At 41.7% G+C, this 27,994-nt stretch overlaps 4 protein-coding genes across 5 annotated transcripts; 1 reads left to right on the forward strand and 3 right to left on the reverse strand.

The window, feature by feature from the left end:
- Nucleotides 1-92: 92 nt before the first annotated feature.
- zgc:92912 (uncharacterized protein LOC436805 homolog) lies at nt 93-5,431 on the reverse strand. Of its 2 annotated transcripts, XM_034611188.1 has the most exons (6): nt 5,102-5,431; nt 4,721-4,803; nt 3,628-3,763; nt 3,052-3,210; nt 2,640-2,691; nt 93-2,141 (listed from the first exon to the last, which is right to left on the reverse strand). In XM_034611188.1, coding segments are annotated over exons 2-6 (366 nt in total). In that variant the 5' UTR covers nt 4,723-4,803; nt 5,102-5,431; the 3' UTR covers nt 93-2,124. The 2 variants fall into 2 exon arrangements, with proteins under 2 accessions (XP_034467079.1, XP_034467078.1); XM_034611187.1 differs by lacking the exon at nt 5,102-5,431 and having other exon boundaries at nt 4,721-5,010.
- Nucleotides 5,432-6,685: 1,254 nt separating this feature from the next.
- Nucleotides 6,686-9,095, reverse strand: mrpl51 (mitochondrial ribosomal protein L51). The gene is made up of 4 exons (XM_034611185.1): nt 8,909-9,095; nt 8,625-8,727; nt 7,528-7,635; nt 6,686-7,096 (listed from the first exon to the last, which is right to left on the reverse strand). The coding sequence occupies exons 2-4, from the start codon at nt 8,713-8,715 to the stop codon at nt 6,900-6,902; spliced, it is 396 nt and encodes a 131-aa protein (XP_034467076.1). The 5' UTR covers nt 8,716-8,727; nt 8,909-9,095; the 3' UTR covers nt 6,686-6,899.
- Nucleotides 9,096-12,482: 3,387 nt separating this feature from the next.
- Nucleotides 12,483-15,207, forward strand: LOC117776803 (lymphocyte activation gene 3 protein-like). Its single transcript, XM_034611111.1, has 8 exons — nt 12,483-12,769; nt 12,862-12,982; nt 13,082-13,302; nt 13,425-13,688; nt 13,807-14,121; nt 14,227-14,490; nt 14,587-14,708; nt 15,048-15,207. Exons 1-8 carry the CDS (start codon nt 12,718-12,720, stop codon nt 15,147-15,149), a joined length of 1,461 nt encoding a protein of 486 aa, XP_034467002.1. The 5' UTR covers nt 12,483-12,717; the 3' UTR covers nt 15,150-15,207.
- A 452-nt stretch (nt 15,208-15,659) lies between these two features.
- Nucleotides 15,660-27,973, reverse strand: plekhg6 (pleckstrin homology domain containing, family G (with RhoGef domain) member 6). Its single transcript, XM_034611019.1, has 15 exons — nt 27,871-27,973; nt 23,623-23,842; nt 22,998-23,135; nt 22,606-22,743; nt 21,922-22,017; nt 21,750-21,800; nt 21,362-21,511; nt 20,942-21,052; nt 19,975-20,124; nt 19,753-19,887; nt 19,535-19,654; nt 19,292-19,424; nt 19,085-19,200; nt 16,963-18,443; nt 15,660-15,878 (listed from the first exon to the last, which is right to left on the reverse strand). The coding sequence occupies exons 1-15, from the start codon at nt 27,888-27,890 to the stop codon at nt 15,698-15,700; spliced, it is 3,240 nt and encodes a 1,079-aa protein (XP_034466910.1). The 5' UTR covers nt 27,891-27,973; the 3' UTR covers nt 15,660-15,697.
- Nucleotides 27,974-27,994: the final 21 nt, after the last annotated feature.

The raw sequence follows: 27,994 nt of genomic DNA on the forward strand, positions 1-27,994 counted from the left end.
TGCCAGTTCAAGTTCAAGGAATGGAGGAAAACAACAAGGTCTAAATTGGCTCAATGTATCAAGAAAGTATAACAAAGGTCCGTCGTCAGGTCTATTGATGATTTCTTTATTGGCATCAGCAAAAGTGGTAAGCATGCATTTGTTTTTTGCAAATCCAGTTGCATCTCTTACTGTAAATCACACATGTTCTCATACCTAATGTGGTAATTACCCTTTAATATTGTTGTTGCACAATACCATCGGGTAATTTTGGACTGGAACTGCTACAATTATTCATAAATGCACTTTGCACGTAAGGTTGTTCATATTTTCACAATTTCATCAACTCTCAAAATCAGTCTGAGGAGAGGAAAACAAGCTTTTCTCCAACAACAACCCCCCCCTCCCAGAAAACCTGAAAGAATGTATAAACTTGCTTTCAGGAGCATTGTCTGACAGATGTGTACTATGGTTCTACTCATACAATACTACATGTATTTAACGGTTCACAATAGTAGCAGTTGTTTGCAGTCTCTGGATATAATTTTTCTCTCAAAAGCAAGTGAATTTAAAACTTGGCAAAGTCCTCGTTGCATTGCATAAGCAGTAATTATCAGATCAGAAAATATACATAGGTCCTTGAAACCACTAACAAAAGAAAATGTACAATCGGCAGTTAGATTCAGACATGGCAGATACACAGGTCACACAAATAGGCAAAACTATGGACACCGTTTGCCATGCAAGTTAGAAACAAACACCTCTTTTTGACTGTTACTGAACTGAAGGTGGAGGCTGGGTCTGTTTTGATGTGAGCGGGTGAGGGGGCAGCGGGAGGGCCGGGCGGCTCCGAGGTTTTCCCAATCAAGTCTTTTCTCCCGTTTCGCTGCTTTTCCATAGATCGGATCAACTTGAAAACAACATTCACACAAACACTTCTGTCAACACGACTCTGGATGTTGTTTTTACCTGTTTGAAATGTGATGCTACACATTTATCTGTCTATGGCTGTGACTCCGTCCCAGGACAGATTTGAGAGGCCTTCCTCTGCGTCGGAGGGGTTCATGTACACAGTAGATTGTCTGTCAGTGGCTGCTCGTCTGCTCACCTCGCTGCTTATGCCGCGAGGCATAAAGTTACATGCCACCACCTGTGGTACAAAACCCCCCGTACAAATGAAGCATCGTTATAGAACTACAAGTCAGGAATCGCTTTTCGGTCCAGACACAAGTAGTTTTTCACTTATTTATGCTGAAAAATGCTGCAATGCTCAAACTACATATCCCTGAATCACTTCTTCCTTTTCTTAAACCCTCACACCGTTTTTCACATCTTTCTCTTTTCTATCACTAAACATCGGAGAAGTAAGAGGCTAAGTAAGAGAAAGTTAAGCAGGAGGAGAAAAAGTCACTAAACTTGGAAAAAGCTACTAGCTACAATGCTTTGGATCACAAATACACACGCGCCTACAACAAAACCGATCACAATCTTAATCTAACATGACCTCGTGTTAGGAAGCAGCGACGATGGAAGCAGTGGTGGTGGTGAGGAGGACGAGGAGGAGGAGGAGGAGAGTGTTAGTTTGGCATGTCAGTATCAATTTACAAATGCAGGACTCTCAGAAAAGTTAATATGAACAAGCTTTGGTGTATCAGGGGTAGAAAGGACTGCAAACTCTGGTTCAATCTCCCTGCACACATTCACCCTCTGTACACTGTACATTACCCCCCATGGCTCCGTTCATTGGGCTCATAGACCCGTGTGTTCCCCGTGTCACAAGGATTTTTCTCTCTCCCTCCGTCCCTCCCTCCTTCTCTTTCTTTCTTCCTCTTTCACTCCGCCTGCTACGACCTTCAATAATACATGAGGTGCAGAGACCGGGAGAGAGCGAGCGAGTTCGACTTCACGCCAAAACAGTGGAAGAAAGCGATAAGAAGAGAGGGAACAGGGAGGGACAAAGAAAGCAGACACACCTATTAACACTAAAGTCATGTGTAAGTGCAAGATGGTTGGATGGAAGACTGTGTGAAGAGAGGGAGGAGAGGACGGATAAAAGAGGGAGGAGTGGCGCTAGTTTTTCTTTTTTTCTCTCTTCCCTCTCGTATCATTCTCAAGTCCATATCCATCTGTATTGATGGGCTGAGTTCAGTAGAAGAAGTACACTGTGAATGAAGGAGAGAGGAAGACGTTAGTCGGGCAAAGCTGTAACCTAACAGGCTGAGCTGTTCCTTTGAAATTTACAGGTTTGTTTTAAAAGAAAATATTGTGCATGAAAACTCAGGCATAATTATTTATGGAGGAGAAATTTAAAATGTTACGCTGGTGCCGTCAGTGTCCTTCAACAAAACCAGAACTATTTCTTTATTTAAATCAACTGTAAAGTTAACAGCCCTTGTACATCAACACTAATATATATATATATATATATATATATATGTAATATATATATAATATATACCAACATGTACATTGTTGCCATGTATAAAGGATCTTTTTTTTCTATAAATGTAAATTGCTAAATTTGGAGGAAAGCCAGAGTTGAATAATCAGCTACTTTTTAAAAGAACCTTATCGGTTATTATAAACATATATCAATCAACTTCATCAACCAATAAATGTTTGTATAAGGATAAAGATGAAACTATGTGTCTTCTACTTACAGAATATTATTCCAACCACAATGACTCCAATGATGCCCATCATGATCATCATCTGAAAAAAGAAGACAAAGATATTTACGATAATGGTTCATCTGTGTTGAAAACTCTACAATTTCCTGTTTTCCCTAAAGCATCTAATCAGACGTGCACAGCAGCTCATTAACAGATGAGAGTGTGGAGAGATGCCCCAGCACATTCACTGTGTTCGCCTGAACGCACCTCAGGCTGAAAACGCTGTTTGATGCACTTCATTGAAAAAGCTGAGGATTGGATTCAGACTTAAATTGTGTCCATTATAATATATTCATAAATCCTCTCTGAGCACTACACTACGTACTAATAGGCACATGAATACTCCATGAGTTTATTTCAGTGACGAGTCTGTTTAATGGACCCACACTAATGTACCCACCTTGCAGTTCTTCCACCAGTACTTGTTCTTTAGCTTGGCTGCGCAGCTTTCAAACTGGGAGGCTCCGGCTTGGAGAGCATCCGCTCTGTCATCCAGCTCTGAGAGCTTCTGGTCCCTTTCCAAAACCTTGTCCACATTCACCCGCATGATGTCCACCACCTAGGCCACGGCGGCGAGGATGAGAAAGCATTTGGCAGCGATGTGGAGGGGAGATGAAGGGAATAACAAGCACGGTTAAAGGAGAGCAGCACAGGGGGTGGAGGGCTTTCTGTAGATATGGTGCACTGTACATAACAAACATGAATAAATAAGTAGTTGCAATCCATTTGCAAATTACAGAAGAGGCTGCTATATATCAAGAAGACCAGACCTTTCCATAGAACATCAGAGCAGTGACAAAGCCTTCCACATGCTTGGTTATCTCTGCCTCAGTGTATGTACACTGTGTGTATAACGTACGGACAGATGTTTCACTATCAAGCCTCTGATGAGATTCCTCTGCAGCTTTCGCGCTGACATGTGTCATGTAAACTCAAATTCTGGCCCTGAATCTTCGACTGGCCTGCTGCAGCTCACCTCCTCTACTTGGGCCTGTGTCTGCTGTAGCCTGCGGTTGCTGGAAGTGTTGGGTGGGCCTGGAGGTTGGCCGGGCGCTCCATCTGCACCGGGGGCTCCTGGAGCACCGGGGGCTGCGGCGGCATCTGGGGCAGACCTGACGAGAAGCAGGAGGAGGAGGAGGAGGAAAGGATAATATTAATAATATAGAGTTTAAACTGTAGAGAGCTCCCCACCTACTGCTGAGATTAATTTGCAGATTACAGAGGTGGGATAGCAACAGAGAAAAACTGCATATGCAGGGTGAAGAATGAGGGGAATAAGAAGTAAAGAGAGGAGGAGAAGAGGAAAGGATGAGCAGGTGAGGGGAAGAAAGGGAGACAATTTAAAATAAGAAAGTTTAGGACACAGATAGGAAAGAAAGTCCTGCCCAAGAAGAATAATGGGGGATAGAATTTTGGTTTATAAAAGAGGATGGACAGATTTCAAAGAGTTGGGTTGGGTGGAGAGGGGTGAAGTGCAGTGGTTAGTGGGTAAACCTCCAGCAGGGGGGAGTGGAGGTGTAAAACAGAGCAAACAAGCCACTGACTCACTGCAGGACACTTTCATACAAATCACTCTGTCACTGACGCTGGAGGAGGACAAATTATTAAATAAATAAAAATGAAGCAACTGTGAAGATGAGGAATCAAAATGTCTTCATCATCTGTCATGAAGGTTCTTTAACACTAGGCCACCAAAAAGTCCTTCAATCCTAATATCTCCTCTAATCCACAATATAATAAACTATTTTTTTCTATCTGTGGTGTAAAACTATATCTAAAAACCTGGATTAAACACAGCAGAACCCTTTGGTGACTACAGTCAACTCTGGAATTCATTATTTAGTGACGCTGTGACGGAATCTTTTTTTACTTGCGTCAGCAAAATCTGTCAAGCTGAAAGAAATCAGTTCAGCCGCAAAATAAAATAAAATAAAATAACAACCCCTACTGGAAAACATGCAGGGAAACCAATGGATTCGAATATGAGCAAATATAGACCCATGCATTAGATGTATTGTGATGTTATATAGTGATAAAGAGCGCAGGAGAAAAGACGCATTAATACTCACATCTTCTCTGCAGCTGTTTGAACTGACTCACGGGCAGTGGAGGAGGAGGAGGGGGAGGAAGAGGAGGAGGAGAGAGGGAGGTTCTGAAGTACCACACGAAAAGAAAGAAAAAAACAGAGAAATCACTGGGATGAAGGAGACGTGGATTTCTGGGCACTGGTCCCAATAAAAGTCCCGAACGCTTCAGTGATGGAGAGGAAACTGACGCGCGGGGCTGTTTGGCGCAGTGGAGCGGGTCCTCTGGAGCGATGCGTTCAAAAGTACCGCAACACGGGCGCAAGCAGCCGAGCAGGGAGTTCACGGCGATGAGGCTGAGCTGGAGAGTGTGGTGTGAAGAAGAAGAGAAACAGAGGAGGAGGAAGAAGAGGGCGATGAAAGTACCTCTGGGTTATAATCCGTGCAGGAGGAGGATGTCCGGGGATGTTGTGTCCCTGCAGCGGCTCCTCCTGCTCCGGGATGCGGACACTTCTCCTAGAAACAGCTTTTTTTAAATGTAGGATGAAGAAAAGAAAAGTCCGGTCATGAAGATTCGGTTGATTTCTTTACCTCCCTTCTCTCTCCCTCTCTCTCGTCCGCGTAAAAAGTGTTGTGGCACCGTCGGCTGCTGCAATAATGCGTCTCTCCTCCTGCCTCCCTCCACTTGGACTCGTAACGACAGTGCGGTGCACCCCCCCTCCCCTCCTCCTCCTCCCCACCTCCCCTCCCCCTCTCTCCCCTCTCACACTTTGCAGTACTGCAGCTCCCTGTGTGTGGGGTGGGGTGGGGGGGACGACACTGCGGTACAGTGGATGCCGACAGAGTGTTGACTCGACCGTTTCCTCCCGGGCCTGGGATTCTCCAAGTCCTCCTCTTCATCCACCTCCTCATGGGCCACATTTGCCCTTTTTGCATTCGCTCTACTTTGATTCCTGAAACCTGCAGTTTCCATTTTGATCATCAACTCTCTGCACAAGAGACACGGAGGCTAATTGAGCAGGGAAACGCATCCCAGATTTGAATGTCACTGCTTTGGGCCGCACGCGGATTTGTTCCATTTAAGGAAAATCGGAATGCCAGTTTGAAAATGTATAAGTATTTTAGACGAAACACAAACATTTAAAAGCCACAAAAATATTTAAATAAGTACGTTTTGTTTTATTTCCCCATGTTATTTAATCATCTGCCAACGACTTATCATTTGATCATGCGGAGGTCCTGAGCCCTGACTGTCAGTTACTACTCTGATAATAATTGTTTAACTTTCTTCTCACTGCTCATGCCACTATGTCCCTGTGCACAAAGCAAAGTCTGAAGAAGTGGTTGTCATCTACAGTCGCGTTGAAAGATGACCGGAGGCAGTTTCCACGTTGTATTAATGTCAATACTTTCTGAAGATCGTGTTTAACAATCACACACACTTAGATTGTGTGTTCACACTCTTCTAGCAGTGGAAGAATCTCAAGCATCAACATTTCTACTGATTTTATATAAAAACTAGAATTACCGCCCTGTTGTCGTCTCCAGCAACCAGAGCAGTTTCCGTCTATATGCATTTTTTCCCAGACTCTTAAGAGGTCAACGTGACCTTTGACCCCGAAATTTAATCAGTTCATCTTTGAGTCCAAGTTACAACTGGTCAAAATTTTAAGAAAATCCCTAAGGACAGACTTGAGATATCATGAGACAAAACATTTTTGTGACATCACCTGGACCACCCAAATCTCATCAGTTCATCCACGAGTTCAAGTGAACATTTCGGCCAAATTTGAACTAATTCCCTCAAGGCATTCTTGAGATATCATGTTCCCAACGGAATGTAGAATATTCATCTTACTCCTGGCTGTTCACACAGTTTTAGTGGTATAATAAAGTGCCACTGACTTTGGATAAAACTCAAGCATCAACAGTAAATAAATCAACAAAAATCATTCAGTCTTGAATGGATCCTGAGGGAGTTGACGTCGGCTGGAATGAACAAAACAAGGCTTCTTCTCCAATCCATTTTTATAATGTATTTTCAGGCTTGTATATCATGTATTTTGTGTTTGAAAAAAAAAAAATCACAATTAATCATTATTGTTAACAGGGACAAACACAATCAATAAACGATTGAAAAAAGTTCACGTATCGTAGAAACATGGAAATATTCGGTACAGTGAGAACATGACTCAAACAGTCCTTATTGGCTGGTCTGCTGACGTTAACGATGTTTGCCGAAGCGGTTGAAGTGTTTGTAGAGGAATCGGATCCTCTTCTCCAGGTTGTGTCTTTCCAGCGTCATCATTCGGTTTCCCACCATCTTCTTCTTACGAATTAGACGCTGCAGTTCATTACCTTTGAAAGCCTTCAACCAGCAGGGGGCCAAAATAAGGTCTTTGGGATGAGCTTTAAAATCTCCTGCAGGCACAAAAGGAGATTTTCAGTTTCTGCACCGCATACAGGAAGCAAGCAGAAGCTGGGAAAGTGGGAAAGTGGCACAGTTGTAGAGAACTCAAAACTCAGCATGGCACAATCTGAGCCAGGTGGTTTAAAATGCCCATGCATTTATCTGCCCATACTCAAGTTTACACAATTTAACTGTCTCCTATGGAATTAAAAATATTCTAAAGTTGATAATACAGTAAACCTGTATGCATAATCTACTCAACTAATTTATCTGGGAAAAATACATCTAATAACTCAAAACATGACCTAACAAGAGACTTTGGTTTGATTCCAATAAATAACCATTTGAAAAACATATTTGGATCCATTATACATTTAATACATTTTGAATATGTCTGAGACGGTCTGCTAAAGGAAATAAAAAGCCGGTTCAGGGTACTTGCCTAATATGCCGATGTTGTCATAAACTCCAAACATGCTCCTCTTCTCAGTCCACCTGTCCACCCTCTTCGGCTGAGGGATGGCATGCATCCTGATCTGGCAGCATGTACCTGACGACAACATAATGTTTAAATGTCTAAATTAAATTAAACATGTCTAAGATCAGTGGATGCACAGATATATGGCCTCGCATCAAATTTATCAGGAGGATAAGTAATTTGAGACACAAATCAAAACACCAAATTCCCGTTTCTCAAATGTAAGAATTCCCATCTATATCTGATTTGTATCATTGTTAATATCTACCCCCCCCCCCCCCAAAAAGGAAACAACATGAAAAAAATCAACTGATACAAAAGATTATTAAAGACCTAAAGTTATGCATCAAATTGTATATGTTCACAAGTTCCGTCTGATTGTACCCAATTTAATCAAATAGGTCATGGACTTAAAAACAATTGTGAGGCACTAACACCGTTGCTATCTATTTGAATTTTCTGCTACTTTAAACTTTACTTCCCAACATTTCAGACGGAATATATTGTACTTTTCACTCCACTTAATATATTTGACGATTCCACATACTAGTTACTTATAAGATTTTATTTTAACATTAAGATTTTACCCTAAAACATAAGTTCATGAACACACATAAGTAAAGCGTAAATCAGTTTAACCTGTTCCACTGAGGACTGATTATCCCCACAGACCATAATCTAGGTAAAAGTTTGAAATATAATAAAGACATATTGCCCAGCCTCTTTACGAACCAGTAGCCTGAGCTGCCTGAATAGAAATAGAATAGCCAGCTCCTGCTCCAGCTGTTAAGAGTGATGCTCACACTTTGTAGCATCACTTTTAAAAAAAGGACTACAGCGATTACTTTGTTTTTGTACTTTTACTTAAATCCACAACTTCTGCTTGTAGTGATGTCTTTTTGAAAACGAGGTACTGGGACTTTCACTGACACAATGTGTGTGTGTGTGCTTCTTCTGCCACTGAGCAGAAGCAGGGTGTAAGCAGGAGGAGGTGAAGCAGCAGCACAGACATTAGAAACATGGTTCATGTTGGTGTGATCACAGACAGTGTCGGTGCTCACCTGTGGAAAAGCCCCTGGCCGTTTGCAGCAGGCTCCCAGCAGAATGACAGAAGGTCGCTCCAGCTCTCAGCAAAGCTCCCAGCACAGACATGTCCCACGTGTTCTACGCAAACATATGGAGAGATAACATGTAAACAAACATGTAAACAAACAAACAAACAAACAAACAAACCAGCTATTTGATCACTGGTGTTTCCAAAGTGTCAGCTGCTCGCTCTCTCCTCCACATTGACCCTTAGCTTTAGCATTAGCTCGCACATGAAATGTCAGTTTCGTGAACACACCTGTTCCCCCGCTGATCACGGGCTTCTCTCCGGTTGAGTCGCTTCGTTACTTCTATCACTGGAGAATGAATTAAAGCTTCACGCGGATATTTAACCCTTTGAAATACATGTTATTGAAGCTTCATCATGCAGCTGCTGGTCGCCTCCATCTTACTCTGTGTCCCACAATGCACCGCGCCGCTACCGTAGTGTCCGCAGAGCAGCGCAAGTATAAAATGCGTTCTTGCTCCATTTTCACCGGTAGAGGGCGGTAAGCGCTGCCGGAGCGTCAAACCCATTCAATCTACGCTGCTCAGTTTATTAGGTACACCTACATAACACTGTTTTAACAACATAGGACAAGATGCTGCTCCAACTGACCAAACTAAAGTTTATGGTCATTTTAAAGGCTGCAGTTTATGTCGCTCAGGTGAAGGGTTTCTGTTATTTTGCCTCCTACATGTTAATGAATGGGACATGCACCAGACTAAACAGCCAAATCTTTCTCAAAGATGGTTTTATCGTCATTTTAGGTGGTTATCATCACACTGATAAATGTCCAAGTGTCATTTTCCCAGTAAGTTTGGTCATAATCAGTTATTTAATGCTATAAAAATGAGGTGAAACAATATAATTGACAGCTGAGACTGACTCACGATTGGTCGAGCGCATGTTTAAGCAGGACCTCACTGCTATGGCTCCATACTACATTTATTAAAGTACAGTACAAAATACATTTCTGAGATACTTGCACCTTACTTGAGTATTTCCATGATTTGTTACATTATACAAATCTACTTTGCTACATTTTATATTTAATGCATTTATATTGTACTTTTTACTCTGCTACATTTATCTTACTGTGGTACTTTTCCCATTAACATTTTTAATTGAAAATATTATAAGCTTATTAAGTACAAAGCAGACGTTTCACTTGTCTTACACGTCCATGGAGTGTCTCTGAGGGATTCAGTTAAATAATTGTTCAAGGCCTTGACACACACACACACACACACACACACACACACAAAAACATACACACACGCATAGCGATACTTTCAGTCTTACTGTTGTATAGAGACGTGTGGAATATTTGTCATTTTCAAAGAAACAAGTGCAGTAAAACCGATCTTTGTCTTTATTTCATTCTTGCTAAGACGTCAACGAGCATGTGGAAATTTAAACCAAACAAAATATCATTAAACCGCAGTTTCCATTCAGCTTTAATTTAACCCACTGCACCAGTCTGTTAAGAGAAAGGCCAGTGACTTATTGTAAGTGTAGGGAGTGTTTGCACCATTCAATTGAATTGTTTAATACTTTATTTTACATTTGAAAATCCTTGTGTAAAAGTAAAAAAATAACTAGGCAACAGAAAAGAATACCGTAAAAGTAATTTAGTGTGTAGGAGAGGAAAGATAACACAGAGGTATTATTCTGAATCCATCCCTCATCTCAGGTAATAACTAGTTCTCATAGAGTATCAAGCCTAATGCATATTCTGGAAAGCAACTTTTCTTTTGTGTTGTCGCACTCTTCTATCTTAATTTTTGAATCTTAGATACAAGCATACGTGGTCTTGAGGTGCAACCTGATCTCATGTCTCACCCTCAGCTCTTAATAAAACGCTGACATGAGGATTTAATAGCTTTTCGCAGAGACGTTTTTTTAATCTGTGCTCTGCTTCCTCTGCCAGTAAAACTCAGTGGAACATTGCATATCATCACCTACACACAGAATAAATTACCACGAATCAATCATATCAGTTATTTAAAATCAACCACAGCAGGTCTTAATTCTATCACTTATTGAATGTTAACACTGAGATCAGAAGAGAAAAACTGACGTATCTCTTCTACTGTCTGAGATAATTCAGTGAGAACTCGGCACAGGAACAAACTACTCACTTGATGATTTTCTACAGAAGAAATTTGCCTATTTTCCAAGCTCATCTTTATCAACATAATTCTCTGGATTTATTGAAGCACTTCAGCTCAGTTGTTTCCATGTGAGGGGCCTTTTCCTTTACAGTCCCTTCACCTCATATTCAGATACAGTGGTGGTGACTAAGCATCAGCTGGAGGAAAGACCACCTCACAAAGAGTGATGCACACATGCCCCCCGACACTGACACTGCAATGACACTGACACTGAACTTTGTCTTGTTGAAGCCACAATCTGAAACAAGTTTAACTGTAAATATGTGAAAAGGGGTGGGGAGGAGGTGTGGATGGAAGGATGGAGGAGATGTAACGATTTACATCACACGATCAGTCACATTTCTGATACCAAGGAAAATGCCTGCATGAGAAGAATACAAATATCTCTGAGGTTTCACCCACACACTCTCAGGTGTTTCATCCATCTGTGTGATCATTTTCAGTATAGATAGATAGAAGGATGGATAGATAGATAGATAGATAGATAGATAGATAGATAGATAGATAGATAGATAGATGGATAGATAGATAGATAGATAGATAGATAGATAGATAGATAGATAGATAGATAGATAGATAGATAGATAGATAGATAGATAGATAGATAGATGGATAGTTGGACGGACGGACGGACGGAAAGACAGACAGACAGACAGACAGACAGACAGACAGACAGACAGATAGATAGATAGATAGATACTATTTCTTCAGAAATTACATTTTTTAGTTACTGTGCAGTATTATAAATTATGACTTTTAAAATTATGACAACTGTGTTTTACTATATCGTCCCCTTATGTGTGTCCACAGGAGGAGTTGTAGTTGTAGAAGTAAACTCTTGTGTTTGCGTGCAATATGTGATATTGTGTTGTAAATAATTTATTACGGGTTACATTATTAAATCATGAAACCATATATTGAGATAACAGCAGGCAAAAGACAAGTCTGCAGTAATGCATCTGATATATTAAGCATCTGATCAGTCTAATAAAGTGAAAAGACAGGACTCGATCAGCTTCCACCAGTGTTGAGGTATTTACAATGAATCAAAAATATGCTCTAATACATGAGATAAACAGATGTTTGACTGGTGGTGTGGGTCCGTTTCTTCTGTGGTGGCTGTGCTATAAGAACTGACGACAATGAAAACAAAGACGTGAGAATGGAGGGGATGATTCACTCTCATGAAAATCCATTAGAACAAGATAATGTGCTACTTAATGGCCTCTTTCCCGTACCGGTGATGCTGATGAGAGCTGTGAGGTGACTGGTTGTCAACACAGCTATAACTGGCAGTGACGGAGGAATAACAGCGGTTTTTGGCGTTTGCAGTTTTGTATCTCGGTTTCAGAGCAACAACTACAGCTTCCGTGAATGAGACAGGACATATTGGTAAACAAGTGACATCCACACTCTGCAGTGTGTGGAGAAGCATTATAATCTAGATCCTGTTTATTTGGTGCAAAGGCCACTGTGAAAAAAAGGAACGTCAGACAAGTCTTACAGATGTCCTATTCTGTAAGATGTGTCCCGTTCATGGTCCCATTCAACTCACTTTGACTCGTGTACTGGCAAATCAGATAAGGTTATGAGCTGTTACACAGTGTATTTGCTGTGAAGAAGGAAACTCAGTGAAACAGAGAGAATCCGTGGGAGGAAGTGGGTCTCCCTGTTTGCATCTCTGTCTTACAGTTTCCAGGCCACATCAAAGCCCGGGCCTGTAGCTGAAGTCACGTGATCTGCAGGGGAACGACCAAACACCACGCCCACAGCAGCGCCCACGTCTTCATATAAATATACTTCATCAGCCAACTCAGGAAAACACATTATAAGCATATCGAACAGAGAGAAAGCAAGTTTACTTAAGTGGAGCTTAATTTGAACAGCAAAATGATGTTGTTGGAGTGTTTCATCTTTATTTTGATCACTTTTCTTACGACAGGTAATTACATATTTTCTTTTTAACACTAAGAAACTATGAAAGATTTTTTTTTGTAAACTTTCTGAAATATATTTTGTATGTTTCTTCCCCAGGAGTTCAGTGTGAGGTGACAGAGGTGTTTGCTGAAGCGGGTTCTCCGGCTGTACTACCCTGTAAATACAGCCCGACATCCAATGTTTCTCCTGGCATCATCTGGAGCAAAGCCGCCAATGGGTAAGACACAACTTTGTCCTTTCGCATCTCACTCTCCTTTCACTTCATGTGTGTCTGTACGCAGATGACACTGTACTGTTGTGACACCTCTTACCACAGCACCGTCTGGAGAAAGCAGAAGAGCGGGGTGCAGCTGTGGGGCTCGAGCTGGTCAGAGAAAGGGATCCAACGCGTACGATGCCCCCACAATCAGTTTGAAAGAGGCGACTACAGCCTGCAAATCCTCAGAGTGATGGAGGAGGATGGAGGAGTTTACTCCTGCAGGGTGGAGCAGGGAGACCGAGTTGATGAAACCGTGGTCATGCTCAGAATCATTACAGGTAATAAACATGTTGAAATGCTGAATTTAACAATCCATGAACTGAGGGCTTTCATGTCTTTACAAGATGTTGTGTGATTATACAAATGTCTTTAATCTCGTCCTCGCCTGTGTCCAACACAGTGTCCATCTCTCCATTGGTTCCCATATGGGGGAGAGACATTTCAGTCACTTGTCAGGTGACTCCTGGGTTTGATGCGGCTGCTGCTGTGCAGTGGATGTTGAACGACAGTCGATTTTCACGCCAGACTAGAGTCACCTCACCGGGAGACACCTTGAAAAGCATCGTGACGGAAAAGGCATCTGCGAGGCTGACGGGGAACTGGACCTGTGTGGTGGGCTACAGGGGCAAAGAAGGCCGAGCTTCAGCAACTCTGACAGTGACAGGTGAGATGCTGGAGGAAAAAAATGCCTTGAAGATTTAAAGATTGTAAAACTTTGAGGTGTGCATCGTATTTCATCAATGCAGACGTTCCTGAAATGTGCTTCTTTGCTCTATTTGAAGGAATCATCCAACCACCATCTGACGACACCAAGGTGTATGCTGCTGTGGGATCTGCAGTCACACTCCCCTGTGTCTTCTCCTCCGGGTTGAACCCCTCTTCGCCACTCTGGGAGAAACTGCAGACTGGGTCTCTTAATAAACGAGCTCCCAGCCGCTTTGCCTTGTTTTCTCCATCCTCACCGTCCTCTCAGCTTCCCTGGGACAAATCTGCCAGTTTGAAAGAGGTTGACCTGAAGGATGAGGGCAGGTACAGATGCTCTGGGACCATAAAAGGACAAAGGCTCGCTCGAAACATCCAGCTCGTCGTCGCCAAAAGTAAGTTTACATGGATTCAGTTTAAGCTTTAGGTTAAATCCCCTGAATCTATATTTTCTTTTGCCGACTACAATTCATCTTATCGTCTTGTTTTTTCTCTCTCAGTTGACAGCAGTGTCCCGTCAAAGAAGAAACGCTCCGTGACGCTGACCTGCCAACTGTCCGACACGAGCGAGGTCACTGAATATGAATGGGTTCGTGTGACCAATGATCTCAATCAGGCCTTCGGGCCCATCCACAAGGGGCAGACTCTGAGTATCAGCCTGTTGTCAGAGGAGAGCCGGGACACATGGGCATGTCGGTTCTCAGGCAAAGACGGCATTTTAGGAAACATAACCACAATGATAACGTACAATGATCCAATGATGAGTAAGTTCTTTCCTCTTGATTTTGTTCTGCTAATATACTTGATTTTTGTTTAAAATGTCGTTTTCTAACTTGTTTCTGTTTTTTTCTTCTTCACAGGTAGTCTTAGTGGACAAAAAGCGTCAGGTACCTCACAGAACACCGCTGCTGTGGTCGGGCTCAGTTTGCTCCTCCTCGCTCTGCTGCTGATTCTGGCTCAGATGTACAAGAACCACCGAAGGGTAAAGATCCAAGTTTCATTCAAAAACTATCATATTTAACCCTGTATTCAGTTTTACTGTGAAATTGACTTGTTTTCTTTATAGTTTCCAAATTCCTTACAATCATTTTACAAGAGAGATAATAGCCTGTTTTGGGGTGAGATTCCAGAAAATAATTAGCATAAATAATAAATTACCCCTTATCTCACAAACAGATGTTTAATTTTATACAGAGAAAAAAATAAGTACAAGACTAAATTGAACTGAAATAAATTAAATGGGCATCCATACGTAGATCTTTAATTCTACTTTGTGCTTCTTAGTCTAATATGTTTGCATCCCCTTTTCTCTGCTCCACAGAAGCAAGGCATCTTTCAGTACCCTGCGATGGAGACGATTATTCAAACCGTCTCCAATGAGCGGGAGGAGAGAGAAAAGCACAGAGTGAAAGTGTTACCGTAAAATGTTACCGTATGAAAGTGTTACCGTCTTCTACTGACATTGTGTTGCACAGGTTTTTTAATACTTTATGAGCAGACGTTGTAGCAGAATTGTTGTCATTGTTTGAATAAAAGTGTAAATTAAATGTTTTACGTTACCATGTTGTTTCAGATGTAAATATTTGGTATTGTTCTATGTGAGGATTTGTTTGTATAGTACATGTTGGAAAGAGAACGTTTTATACAAGTGCAGTTTTATTCTTTACATTGTATAAAATCTAAAGTTTTCCAATGAGAGGGGGGCATTGTTGGTGATATAAATTAAATATAGTCATTTATAAAAAATGTTTCATTATTTTACAAAAACACTTGTACTACTATGTATGTAAAAATATCACATTATTATACATAAATTACAGCAATGATACATTCAGAATGAAGATGCTGCTGAGCTGCGACATCCAGTCACACTGTTTATATTCTTTTTATAAAAAGCCTAAAATATTGATGATTTTCATTTAATTGAATACGTCCAGTTCATTGATTTGAAGTCGTGGGTCAGTATTAGACCTACACCTGACTGCACTCCCCTTCTTCTTGCTCTGAAAAGTGAGGAAATTTCAATAAGGCCAGAGATCGGCTGATGCCCTCCAGAAGTCCTTCATCTCGAGGTTGTAAATGAACCATGACTTCGTCGTCGTCAAAGCACCAGCCTGGCCAGTCCACATTTACGCCTTCTGAAAAGGCAACGCTAAAGAAAAAGAGAGAAGTCATTATTTATTACTTATAGCATTTACTATGCCCGTGTATTCACTGATAAATACTGTAAGTGTCCACCACTGCTCGTCCTTACAGACACGTCAAGATGTATAATACATTTAAATTTCATTATCATAAGTGCATGGACTAAATGAAGAGAGGAATTTCCATCATGCCAAAAAGTATAAAATAACATAATACACCAAAGAACACTAAATCATAGAATATCATGATTATTTAATTTGGAGGCTAATCAAATAATAACCTAATGAGTTATATAAATTGTGGACTAACTACTGTACATGGAAGTTTTTACAGAAATTGATTAATGAAATAAACAGCTAAAGTACTTTACATTATAAAACATTCAAAAATCATATTAACGAAGGGAGACATTTTATTGATCTTGTTAATTTAGATTTGGGATTTCAAATATTAAGGTTGAAAACATGAAAAATACATTGGGGACATTTTTAGTTTTGTTTGTTCGTTCGTTAGTTTTGTCACAGAACAGTCTCTCTATGACCAACCTACTCCTCAGTGAAAACTAATTCCAGGGGCAAAGATTGGACACCCAACTCAGAGCATAATAGTAATAATAATAATAATAATAATAATAATAATAATAATAACAATAATAATAATAATAACAATAACAATAATGTGAGTGACTATAGCATTTTTCTAAAGTGGAAACCGTTAAACATTTGAAAATGTTATGTTATAAATGTATCTACAAGCAAAAAATGTGTCATTCAGAGTTTTTGTTGTTCTACTCGAGCCTAAGTTAAACCATGTTCGTGTTGTGAGGCACAGAGACTGAGACTTCTGAAGTAACTCGATTGGTCAAATGAATTATGATGATTATTTCAGTCCTATTCAGTAATTTTTTATGAATGATGTGATATTTACGTGTTTTCTTTGACACTGCAAGTATATTTATATAGTTTTAAATATCTTCTTGTTTCAGATATTTCTTATAACCATCACTTGTTTGTCTCCGTCCAACAAATTTATACATTTCCTGAACCACATGTTTACACATAATTAGTAACAGTACTTTTTGTCATACTAACCTGTTCCTGTTATCGTCTTCATCTCCGTCCACCAGCTGCTCTTTCCATCCTTTACTCACTGTGAGGGCTCGGTGTCTCATCAGCTCCACCTCCTCCTCCCACTCTGTGTCTCTGTCTCCATCGCTGGGTGATGGTGAAGGTGTGGTGGAAAACGAGGGGGAGGTAGGAGGATATCTTGACCTCAAATTGGACATTTTCACATTTCGCCCCCTCCTTCTCTCATTGGCTCTTTCCAGAAGGCCATCCAGAGGAGAAGGGTGTCCGTTAGGGTAATGTCCTGGGATGGGAAAAGGTACATATTGTTGTTGGGGTAAAGTGTAACGGTTAGTGGGGTGCAGAGAAAGTCCATGCCCCCCTTCGATTATAATGTTAGGGATGGAAGCACTCCTTTGGGTTTTCATTTTGGGCCTTTTGCTATGGAAGTTCAGTTCAGGCTCAGGCTCAGACCATGTTTCGGGATCTGGAGAGGCTCGATCATTCATGTGCCAAAACATGCCTTGGTTGGGCTTCAGGGAGCCCAGCTTGAGCACCCGGTGTGAATTTGAGCTTTTGTCAGAAGGAACAGAGTTTCTCTTGCTGTTTAGGCTGTAGTCTGATTCAGAGTTGGAAGAGGAGGCTGTCCAAGCCTCTCCTGAGCCCTGGGAGAACTTCTTGGACATCCGAGTGGTGGGTGCCTGATTGATGCTGAGTGGCCTCCTCCTCCGTAACACAGGTGACCTCAAATTTTTTGGGAACCCCTTAACCTCTGGAGATGTCTGGACGTCTCCAGACTGGCTGTTGCTGGACTTTCTCATGTCCTGGTTCACAGACTGGAAATATCTCCTTGTTAATATCCCTCTTTCTCCCTCTAGTCTTTGAAGCCCAGGCCTTTCCCTGGACCTGGTTGGCTGGTAAGAAAATGGTAAAGTGCTATGTTCATTTGTTGGGTAGTCAACATCTGGTAATCCACCTATTAAAAGATTGTGTGGTCTTAATGAATCTTCGGCAGCTCTATGAGTGTAAAGATCCAGATTTGGGGTAGACTGTGGTCTTTGGTTAAAGGTCACCCTTCGCTCCTTTGTCATCTGAGTCTCGACTATTTTCTCTTCCTTCTTTGTGGGGTTCCCATCTTGATCGCCTCTCACTCCCATTTCTATCCATTCATATTCTTTGATTGTTTGTTGCTGACCAGCAAAGCTCTTACCCTCATCTTTACGATTACTGTCGCTGGCCTGGGATCCCAAAAAAGTTAATCCGGTGTTGTTAGCGTTAACGTCATCTGCAGGTTGATACGGATGCGCTCCCTCCTTTTCTTTAGACGCCAACATCCCATTTATCGACTGCGGGATGATCATTTCCTCATTAAGTTGATCCACAAAATTTTGTTCTCTTGTCTCCATATTATCCATCTTGGCTTCTTTGATAGGTTTTGTCTCCAATTGGTTTTTCCAGTTTTCCAATTGTCTGCTGTTCTCCATCATTCTCAGGTTTGCCAGTGTTCCCTGATAAAGTAACACAGAAAACTTAAAGCATTCAACAATGAGTGTGTTATTTGTCTCATATAACAAGACGACAGAGGCTACAGTCATGTGAGCAGCTCTGAGGTGAACAGACCTTTGAGCTAAATGATACTCAGCATGGTAACACCGAAAATGCTAACGTGCTGATGTTAAATCATTTGCTGTGCTCACCCATTTAGCAAGTTAGCATGCTAAATGCTAGATATTTGGTGCTAAATACATAATACAATTACATAAAAGTCAGAGGGTCACTTAAGTCGTAACAAATCATTCAAAGTATGACATATGTGAACTAATTTATCCAACCAACACATAGACTGTATATAAAGATGAACGGCATGACAGCTCCCAAAAAGTAAAATCAAAGCATCTTGATAGCCACCTGGAAAAAGTCAACTCACGAAAACTCGTAAGAAATAATTTTCCAGGAAACATGAGCGTCTGAACCAAATTTAATGGCGACCCTTGCCAACATTTCCTCCTGTGAACCAACTTTTCCAAAAGACACACACACACACACTGCCATCTCTAAAGCTACACTGCTGGTGTTGCTTTAATGTGGCCAAGACCTAACTGAAACTACTGTCCTCACTAAAGCTTTGATCAGAAATGTCCGTTTTTACCTTGGCCTGGTGGATGGTGGAGACCCACGTGGAGCAGCTCTCTGAGGTGCTGGCTGCAAAGATGTAGACATTCATAGTGCTCTGCAGTTCACCAACCTCCACAAGAACAAATGAACCTTAGAGAAGAAGAGAAATTATAAACAGGGATTTATGATATATCGAAACAGAATACACCTGGCTCAGTTTCTACAGGAAAATAATACTCACAGCCGTCTCTCAGTGCTATGCAGGAAGTTCTGTCCAGGGCCAGAGGAGGTCGAACCACTTTCAACCGCTCTCCTTTCTTCTGGACTTTGGTCATTAGAAGCACATCTGAGAAAAGTAGAGCCACCACCTCCAGCTGCATGATACCATGTCCAAAGAAACACAAGCAAGTAAAAAAGGGACGAAAAGGAGGCTCTGAAGAGACAGATTTAAACGTCGTACAGTGAGTCCACGGGCTGGGCTCACCTTGTTGTCTTTTCTGTCGCGAATCTTCAAGTTCTCCTCCAGCAGCAGCCTGCGTACGACTCCCGGACCCACTCCTCTGACCGGGCAAGTTAGGTCAAACCGGCAGATCTCTCGTACATTCTGAGGAGGAAAATGCGTCATGGGAAATCATCATAGTATTCATCATGATAGAGTGGATGACACACACAAACACACAAATCAAGAATGTGACATATTACCTTGTCAATTTCTTCACTGATTCCCTCCACCTCATATCCCTCCACCCGCTGAGCAGAGATGGAGAGAGCAAGCTCCTCATCTTTGAGCTTCAGGTAGTCATTGATACTTTCCAGGAAGCTGTTCACACTGGACAGCTGAAAAGAAGACGGACGGTTAGCGGGACTTTTGCTGCTCTGCAGAAGACAAACAGGTTATATGGTTTACTCGTGTCAGATCCTCACCATGCCTCTGAGCGTGTGCTGTACATGGGGGTCCTGGGTGTTTCTGAGCACGGCTTTCAGCAGCAGGGGGTACTTTGTGATCCTCTGGTGGGGTTTGGCCTGCATGTCCCCAAGCCGCATCCGCTCACACTGAGGATGAGTCTCCACCCACTGGGACACGGAACAAAAACACAAGGAATGGTTAATATAACAGAACCGAAAACATCTGTAATGAATTTAAAAGAGTGGCCAAACAGCATCATGCAGTAGATTAATGTGTATCTAGTCCTGCAGATTGTTTTGTTTTTACTTTTCAAGGTTTAAAAATACTTTTTTGTTTGTGCTTCTTGATTCACTGGAAAATTACATCTGAAAAAACATCTTCCATTCTCCTCCAGTGCATTGGCGGGTGACAGAGCAGTCTGATATCTCACAGCTTCGACACATAAAACCCCAAACCAAAACCACCAGAAGGTAAGTGAGATGTTTTTGTTTCAAATAGTTCTGACGTCCAAACGCTTCAGCGCCCACCGATAGCACCTCCTCGTACAATGTGTCTTTAACTGTTAAACAAAAACAAATCACCTCCCACTCAGGGTGACAAGTGTCAGGGTATGAAATGGAAGAGATGTGCACAAACAAACTGTGTAGTTATGGTACCTGGTTCGACACACAAGACAGAGTTGAAAACATTGTCAGATACAATATTTGTTTATATAGATTTTTGCATAAAACATTTAAAATGATTGTTTTCTGCAGTAAAAGGTCACTGCAAGAAATCTTTTATATTATTGTGACAAGTGGTTGCCCATCAGTATGTGGCTATGACACGTCACCCACAGGGTTATGAAAACATCACAAACCACACAGGGGGCTCCAATAATAGTTGGGCATTACAATGAATTCAGTGTATGCTCGTGAACCTTTATCCTCAGTTAAATGCGTGTTGGTGCTGTATGTTGTGCAAGCGGACGCTGCCTCACTGTACCTGAACATACGTGAGGAAGTGCGGGTTGCTCTCCATCTGCCTGCGAGTGAACTCCAGGTTGTTTTCCTCCTCCCAGCAGTAATGCTGATAGGAGAAGAAACGCTCATGGAACTGACGACCAAAAGAAAAAGATGATTAACAGCAATGCAGAAAATACAAATTATAAGTAAAAGGCCTGCACTTGTAACTGTTACCGATTGCACACTTAAAGATCAGTTTAACTGTCATGACTTAGTCGTAACAGAAAACACTCAATCTACATCTACGTGCAATTCTCCCCAATAAACAGCTTGGAGCTGCTCAGGGCTTCGTGTTTTTTAAAGCAGTTGTTAAGGTAACGTGTGCATAGATACTTAGTTGGTTTCCTTTGCACACTCATGAATATGTGTGGATTATATCCTGCAGACAGTGAGCTCTTACCTGCAGACAACCAGCCTCTAACCTCATGGGGTCAAAGGGCTGCCCTGTCCGGCGGACTTCCTGTAACATGGGATAAATCACCTCCTGCCAGAAGAGCTGGTGTGCACTGATGATGGAGGGGAGGTTGGAGAAGAGCAGCTGAGGTTGCACCTGTCACAGGAGGGAGACAAAACATGTTTAAAAAACCCTCGTGTTAAAGCTAAACCACCCTGCTTTGTGATATTTTCCACCTTCTCAGTGGAAATGTGTCTTGCCACATTTTCCGTCGTCCCTTGTTGTATTTCTGTATCAGCTCGAGCGGATGTTCTCTTTGTGGCAGTAAAAGTGTGTCAATGCAGAACATTTGAAAATAGGCCTGTAGGTTGTTTGTGTGTTTTCAGTGACTGACCTCCAGGAGAAATCCTCTCTGATGCAGGTTTACAAGGGCTGCAACGACCAACTGTGAGAGGTGAACACAGCTCTGTTAAAAGAAAACATCCTGCGGAAAATCCCCCATCATCTCTGACACACGTGAGAATGAATCTGGCATTCAAATGAAGTGATTCAAGCGGACATCTTACAGCTTTGATGATAATAAGCTTGTTGATGTAGGTGAGTTCAGTGTGGACAAACTCCCACAGCGCCTCCTGCTGGTGTCTCTGCATCTTCGACATGGTCTGAGCATGAAAATGAGGAGAGGAGCAGGAGGGAAGAGGAGGAAAAGGAGACAAAAGTTAGAGACGCTTCCAGGAGATGTAAAGGCTGAGTGTGAATTTTACAGTAACAGCAGGAGATGCAATCAAAGAAAGTGACGATAGTGATCAAGTTCCATGAAAAGAACAAGGTGTCAGTTCATCTCTCACTTTGTCAACATGTGTGTTGCATTCATTTAGAATTCCTAAAGACATAAATCTATGTCTATAGATTTCAGATATTCGGAATAATCATTAGAAAATAATAATATAAACAGTATGTAAGGTAAATAGTGCATTTTGGGGACTTCTTTTGGATGTGGACTTTCAGGCCTAGTGAGAAGAAGGATGGTGAATCTAGTTTCTACTCAGAATAAACAAAGGAACATGTCTGCCAGTTCAGTAGTGATGTGTTTTTAACAGGTTTGGAACAGTGGTGGTCAATGGCACGAAGGAATAAACTTTATCAGGCTTTAGCTTGTAAGGTAATACTTGTTATCATAATAAATTCAGTGTTAAGTGCTTGTTTTGGTCTTTTAAAAGAAATTATTCCCAAAAAGAAAGCGCCCGTACTGAATGAGAGTGAACTATATCCGTCCAGTTCTTCTCCAGTGTCGTTCCTCGACTCTCCTCCTTCCATTGCCACCTCAGACTGACTGGCACAGGGTAGGCCTCCAGATCCTGTTTCAACACATCCAGCTGACCTCGCTCCTGAGAGACACAGAGAGAAAAAAGAAAACAGAGAGGGGGGAAAAAAGAGGGAAATCTGATGTAATAATGAATCACTGATAACTTAGAAGTGATGCTCAACAGTTGTTATGAATAATTGCAGTTTGTCGTTACATGCCAGCGGAGCAGAACAGATTGCTGCAGTTATTTGAGTGGGCGGACCAGGTTAGAGCAAGTCTGTATCTGTTTCCACACATGTCAGCATGTAGTGTGACGAGCAGGAGACAGCATAATACCTCAGACGCTGGGTTCTTGTCAGAGGACCCTCCCTGGTTGAACAGGACCTGTCTCAGTGCCGCTCGGGGCCTGGCTGCTGCAGACGTGCTTTTACTCACTGTTGCAAAGTCAGTCACAACCTTCTGCTTGGTCCGCCTCTGGGAAGTCAAACAATTGCACATTTCAAGTGATGCATTCCATGTTGTCAGAGGAACTATGTTGTACAACAAAGGAATCACTGCACTTCCTTTTTTCTGTAATATGTTTACTATAGGAACTAGACAATCATGTGTATACACCTCAACTGAGAGCCACTCCAGCTCATGAAGTGTGGAGCTGTAGCTGCAGAAACCTCAATCTTATAAATATATTTCTGTTATAAATCCAGTCCCATTATATAATTTGAAAACATTTTTGTTGTAATGTTTAAAAGTTACTCTGGAAATAAAGACAGACAAACTTAGTGACAATATTTGATCAATCTGTTAAAGGTAGAAATAATCCTACATCAGCAGATTACATCTTAATTTTTTACAAGGAAATATGAATAAATGGAAATATGAAAACTAAACACCTCAAACCTGTACTACTGTGCATGTTTGAGCTCCATCACTGTAAATGTCATATCTGCCCTGTGACACTTGCCTGGTAGCCCAGAGAATTGAACTTGTGTTTGTCTGCTGACCCCCTGTGGCGAAGGTTTATCTCTGCAGCTGCTGTCGTCCCATCAACGACTTCCGTCTCTCGGCCCTCTGCGTCCCTCTGCCTCTCCCTGTCCACACCGTCCCTCCAAAGCACCGACCCGTCTTCCATCTGTGACTCATTTCCCCCGCTGTTGTTTGCGTGCAGTGCTTTTGAGGAAAAGCTGGAGATAAGCACACAAGGGGTTATTCATTGCCAAAAGGAAGGTGTGTGAGGGCCAAGAGGTGAAGAGGGTATTACAAAAGGCTTTACATGGAGAGTGGAGGAGAATGGAGGGACATTGTGCACTTTGTTATCATTTGATGGGTTTACTAAGACTTTCTTTTCAAGACTAAAGCTGTAGAAATCTTAGGTAAACAAACAAATAAAGATGTCAAGTTGTTAAAGAAACTGGATCACAATTCTTTTGACCTTTCAAATTAAAGCCAAGTCTGCGGTTTACAAGTTGCATTAGTCACCTTGTTCAACCATAGGCAATCTTTTCTGCTGTTTTATTTATTTTTTATGTTAAATAATTTGTAAAGCAACTAATAAACCAATGTCACACATCACAGAATTTCTCTCCAAAGCTAGTTTGCAGCACCTCTCACTATTGATGGGCTTAAAAAAGACTAAACATACTAAAAGATAAAATAAGAAGACCATAAAACTCAGTTATAAGTATCAGAGCAGATTCATGACAACATGACTGATCACTTTTTAAAAACAGCTTCGAGTTTAAGATCCCAGTTTGTGTCAAGTTTGAGTTTTGTGGATGATCGGTTTCTCAAATTGAAAAGATGGATGCTCAAGTGAGGCTTTAGGAAAGGTTTCAGTTTTCCATAGATATTCTCTGCGTACTGCTGGGCACGTGAGGACACTGGTCAGTGTTATAAAAGCAAGCTTGATGAAACAATCTGAACTTGACATTTTTATTTTCTTCAGAATATGGAAGTGGTGATGACTTATTGGCTTCCTGTCCAAATCTGTAAGTGCACAAGTATTCGTCATCACAAGAGGCCTGAGGAGCTCCAGTCATCGAACCATTTGATATCCAAGGGAACTGTGAGAGATGCAGGGGGACTCGAGCCAATTCCAGATGACAGTGGGCGACAGGCTGGGTACACCCTGTACAGGTCGCCATCGTATCACATGGTCAACATGTAGAGACAAACAACCATTCACATTAAGAGTCTCTAACCTAACCCATGTCTGCCTGTCTTTGGACTGTGGCAGGAAAACAGGGACACACAAGTAGAACATGTAAACAGATTCGAACCGGGCACCTTCTTACTGTGAGACCCACTGAACAACCGTGCCACTCCTTCAATCATCCAGTAACTCTTATACTATTTTATATAACGTCTTGCTCTTCCTATAGATATCTGGATTTTGAATAAACAGCTGTCTTGTCTTTGAACATCTCCCAGCAGAGGAGGAGACTAACCCCAAAACCTGAGAACCACTGGCTTAGGATCAAAATGAACAAATCCAAGCCAAAATCATTTATATGTATACACTACCGTTCAAAGGTTTGGGGTCACATAGAAATGTCCTTATTTTTCAAAGAAAAGCACTGTTTTTTTCAATGAAGATAACATTAAATTAATCAGAAATACACTCTATACATTGTTAATGTGGTAAATGACTATTCTAGGTGGAAACGTCTGGTATTTAATGAAATATCTACATAGGTGTATAGAGGCCCATTTCCAGCAACTATCACTCCAGTGTTCTAATGGTACATTGTGTTTGCTAATCGCCTTAGAAGACTAATGGTTGATTAGAAAACCCTTGAAAACCCTTGTGCAATTATGTTAGCACAGCTGAAAACTGTTTTGCTGGTGAGAGAAGCTATAAAACTGGCCTTCCTTTGAGCTAGTTGAGTATCTGGAGCATCACATTTGTGGGTTCGATTATACTCTCAAAATGGCCAGAAAAAGAGAACTTTCATGTGAAACTCGCCAGTCTATTCTTGCTCTTAGAAATGAAGGCTATTCCATGCGAGAAATTGCGAAGAAACTGAACATTTCCTACAACGGTGTGTACTACTCCCTTCAGAGAACAGCACAAACGGGCTCTAACCAGAGTAGAAAGAGAAGTGGGAGGCCCCGGTGCACAACTCAGCAAGAAGACAAGTATATTAGAGTCTCTAGTTTGAGAAATAGACGCCTCACAGGTCCTCAACTGGCAGCTTCTTTAAATGGTACCTGCAAAACGCCAGTGTCAACGTCTACAGGGAAGAGGCGACTCCGGGATGCTGGCCTTCTAGGCAGAGTGGCAAAGAAAAAGCCATATCTGAGACTGGCCAATAAAAAGAAAAGATTGATATGGGCAAAAGAACACAGACATTGGACAGAGGAAGATTGGAAAAAAGTGTTATGGACAGACGAATCAAAGTTTGAGGTGTTTGGATCACACAGAAGAACATTTGTGAGACGCAGAACAGGTGAAAAGATGCTGGAAGAGTGCCTGACGCCATCTGTCAAGCATGGTGGAGGTAATGTGATGGTCTGGGGCTGCTTTGGTGCTGGTAAAGTGGGAGATTTGTACAAGGTAAAAGGGATTTTAAATAAGGAAGGCTATCACTCCATTTTGCAACGCCATGCCATACCCTGTGGACAGCGCTTGATTGGAGCCAATTTCCTCCTACAACAGGACAATGACCCAAAGCACACCTCCAAATTATGCAAGAACTATTTAGGGAAGAAGCAGGCGGCTGGTATGCTGGCTGTAATGGAGTGGCCAGCGCAGTCACCAGATCTCAACCCCATTGAGCTGTTGTGGGAGCAGCTTGACCGTATGGTGCGCAAGAAGTGCCCATCAAGCCAATCCAACTTGTGGGAGGTGCTTCAGGAAGCGTGGGGTGAAATTTCTACAGATTACCTCAACAAATTAACAGCTAGAATGCCAAAGGTCTGCAATGCTGTAATTGCTGCAAATGGAGCATTCTTTGACGAAAGCAAAGTTTGAAGAACAAAATTAATATTTCAAATAAAAATCATTATTTCTAACCTTGTCAATGTCTTGACTATATTTTCTATTCATTTTGCAACTCATTTGATAAATAAAAGTGTGAGTTTTCATGGAAAACACGAAATTGTCTGGGTGACCCCAAACTTTTGAACGGTAGTGTATATGTAGCACAAAATTTGTCAAGAACTTTACAATAAATGTATGAGACATCAAACAAGCAGGATGGTAACAAACACATGGAATGTGAAATACCCACGAAAAGTAAATTCTTTTGAAGGAGCAAAAGAATACAGGCAAGTCTAGACAAGGATTTGTTTTAGTAATTAATAATAATTTAATAGGAGGTAGTAGGAGGTAAACCAAAGGAAGTAATTAGCAGTAATTTATGCAGCTAATATTTGCCTCAGTGCCTCTCTGGACCATTACATACACCAAGTAAATACCAGGTGTGACCCAGGTAACCAGACTGTCCATGTTGCATCTCTCAGATGATAACATTGACATGGACACTGATAGTTTCACATGGCTGCAGCTCCAGTTACACAGCTTTGCATGCCGCAGTGTTTCTCCAGGACAAATGTGAGTTTGTTAGTTCCCACAAACCTGACATCACATCTTACAGATTTAGGTTACAGAGGAAAAATGAGTCTCTATTCTCAGGAAGCTTCTGTATCACAGTGAAATATTTCTCAATTTACTGCTGAAGCCAGTGGAGAAAAGCCATTTCCACACTGCTCGGTCAAAGATGACACATAAGCAGGGACTCATGCTACACAAGTGCAGTGTGGAATCACCGCTCTGACGCTCATGATCATATTGACACAGTTTGAGAAGTTAATCTAAAAGCAAAGACACTCGTGAGTCCACACACTGCAGCGAGGAACTCGGCACCTCATGCAACTATGTCAGACATCAAAGCTCTGACGCAAACGCTTTCATCGAGGTGTCGTTCCTGTTTGAAATCTGTCTGTTTGTAACCCACAGTAACACACCGAAGAAACACAATTATACCTGATTTGGAATATTTAAGCCCATTTAAAGATGAACGAATGCTCAATAATGACAGGTAGTTTTACAGCCTCCGCATAACAACAAATCAAATGCAACAGCAGAGTCCACAGATCCACAATGAAGCTCCAACAAGAAGGTGACTGACAGCGGTGACGACTCACTGTCCTCCTGTACCTGCTCACACCACCACACTCACTCCATATCAGGTAAAAACACAGACTTTACCTGGGCTTGTTTGGATCCATTTCGTTTCACACAGTCATCTTTGGTTTCTGTTAGCTCTCTCCCCCTCTCTCTCTCTCTTTACCTGGACGGGTCCCTCCCACTGCGGCTTTCACCTGCACCCCTT

The sequence above is a fragment of the Hippoglossus hippoglossus genome, chromosome 16 (assembly GCF_009819705.1).
Source record: "Hippoglossus hippoglossus isolate fHipHip1 chromosome 16, fHipHip1.pri, whole genome shotgun sequence".
NCBI lineage: Eukaryota > Metazoa > Chordata > Actinopteri > Pleuronectiformes > Pleuronectidae > Hippoglossus > Hippoglossus hippoglossus.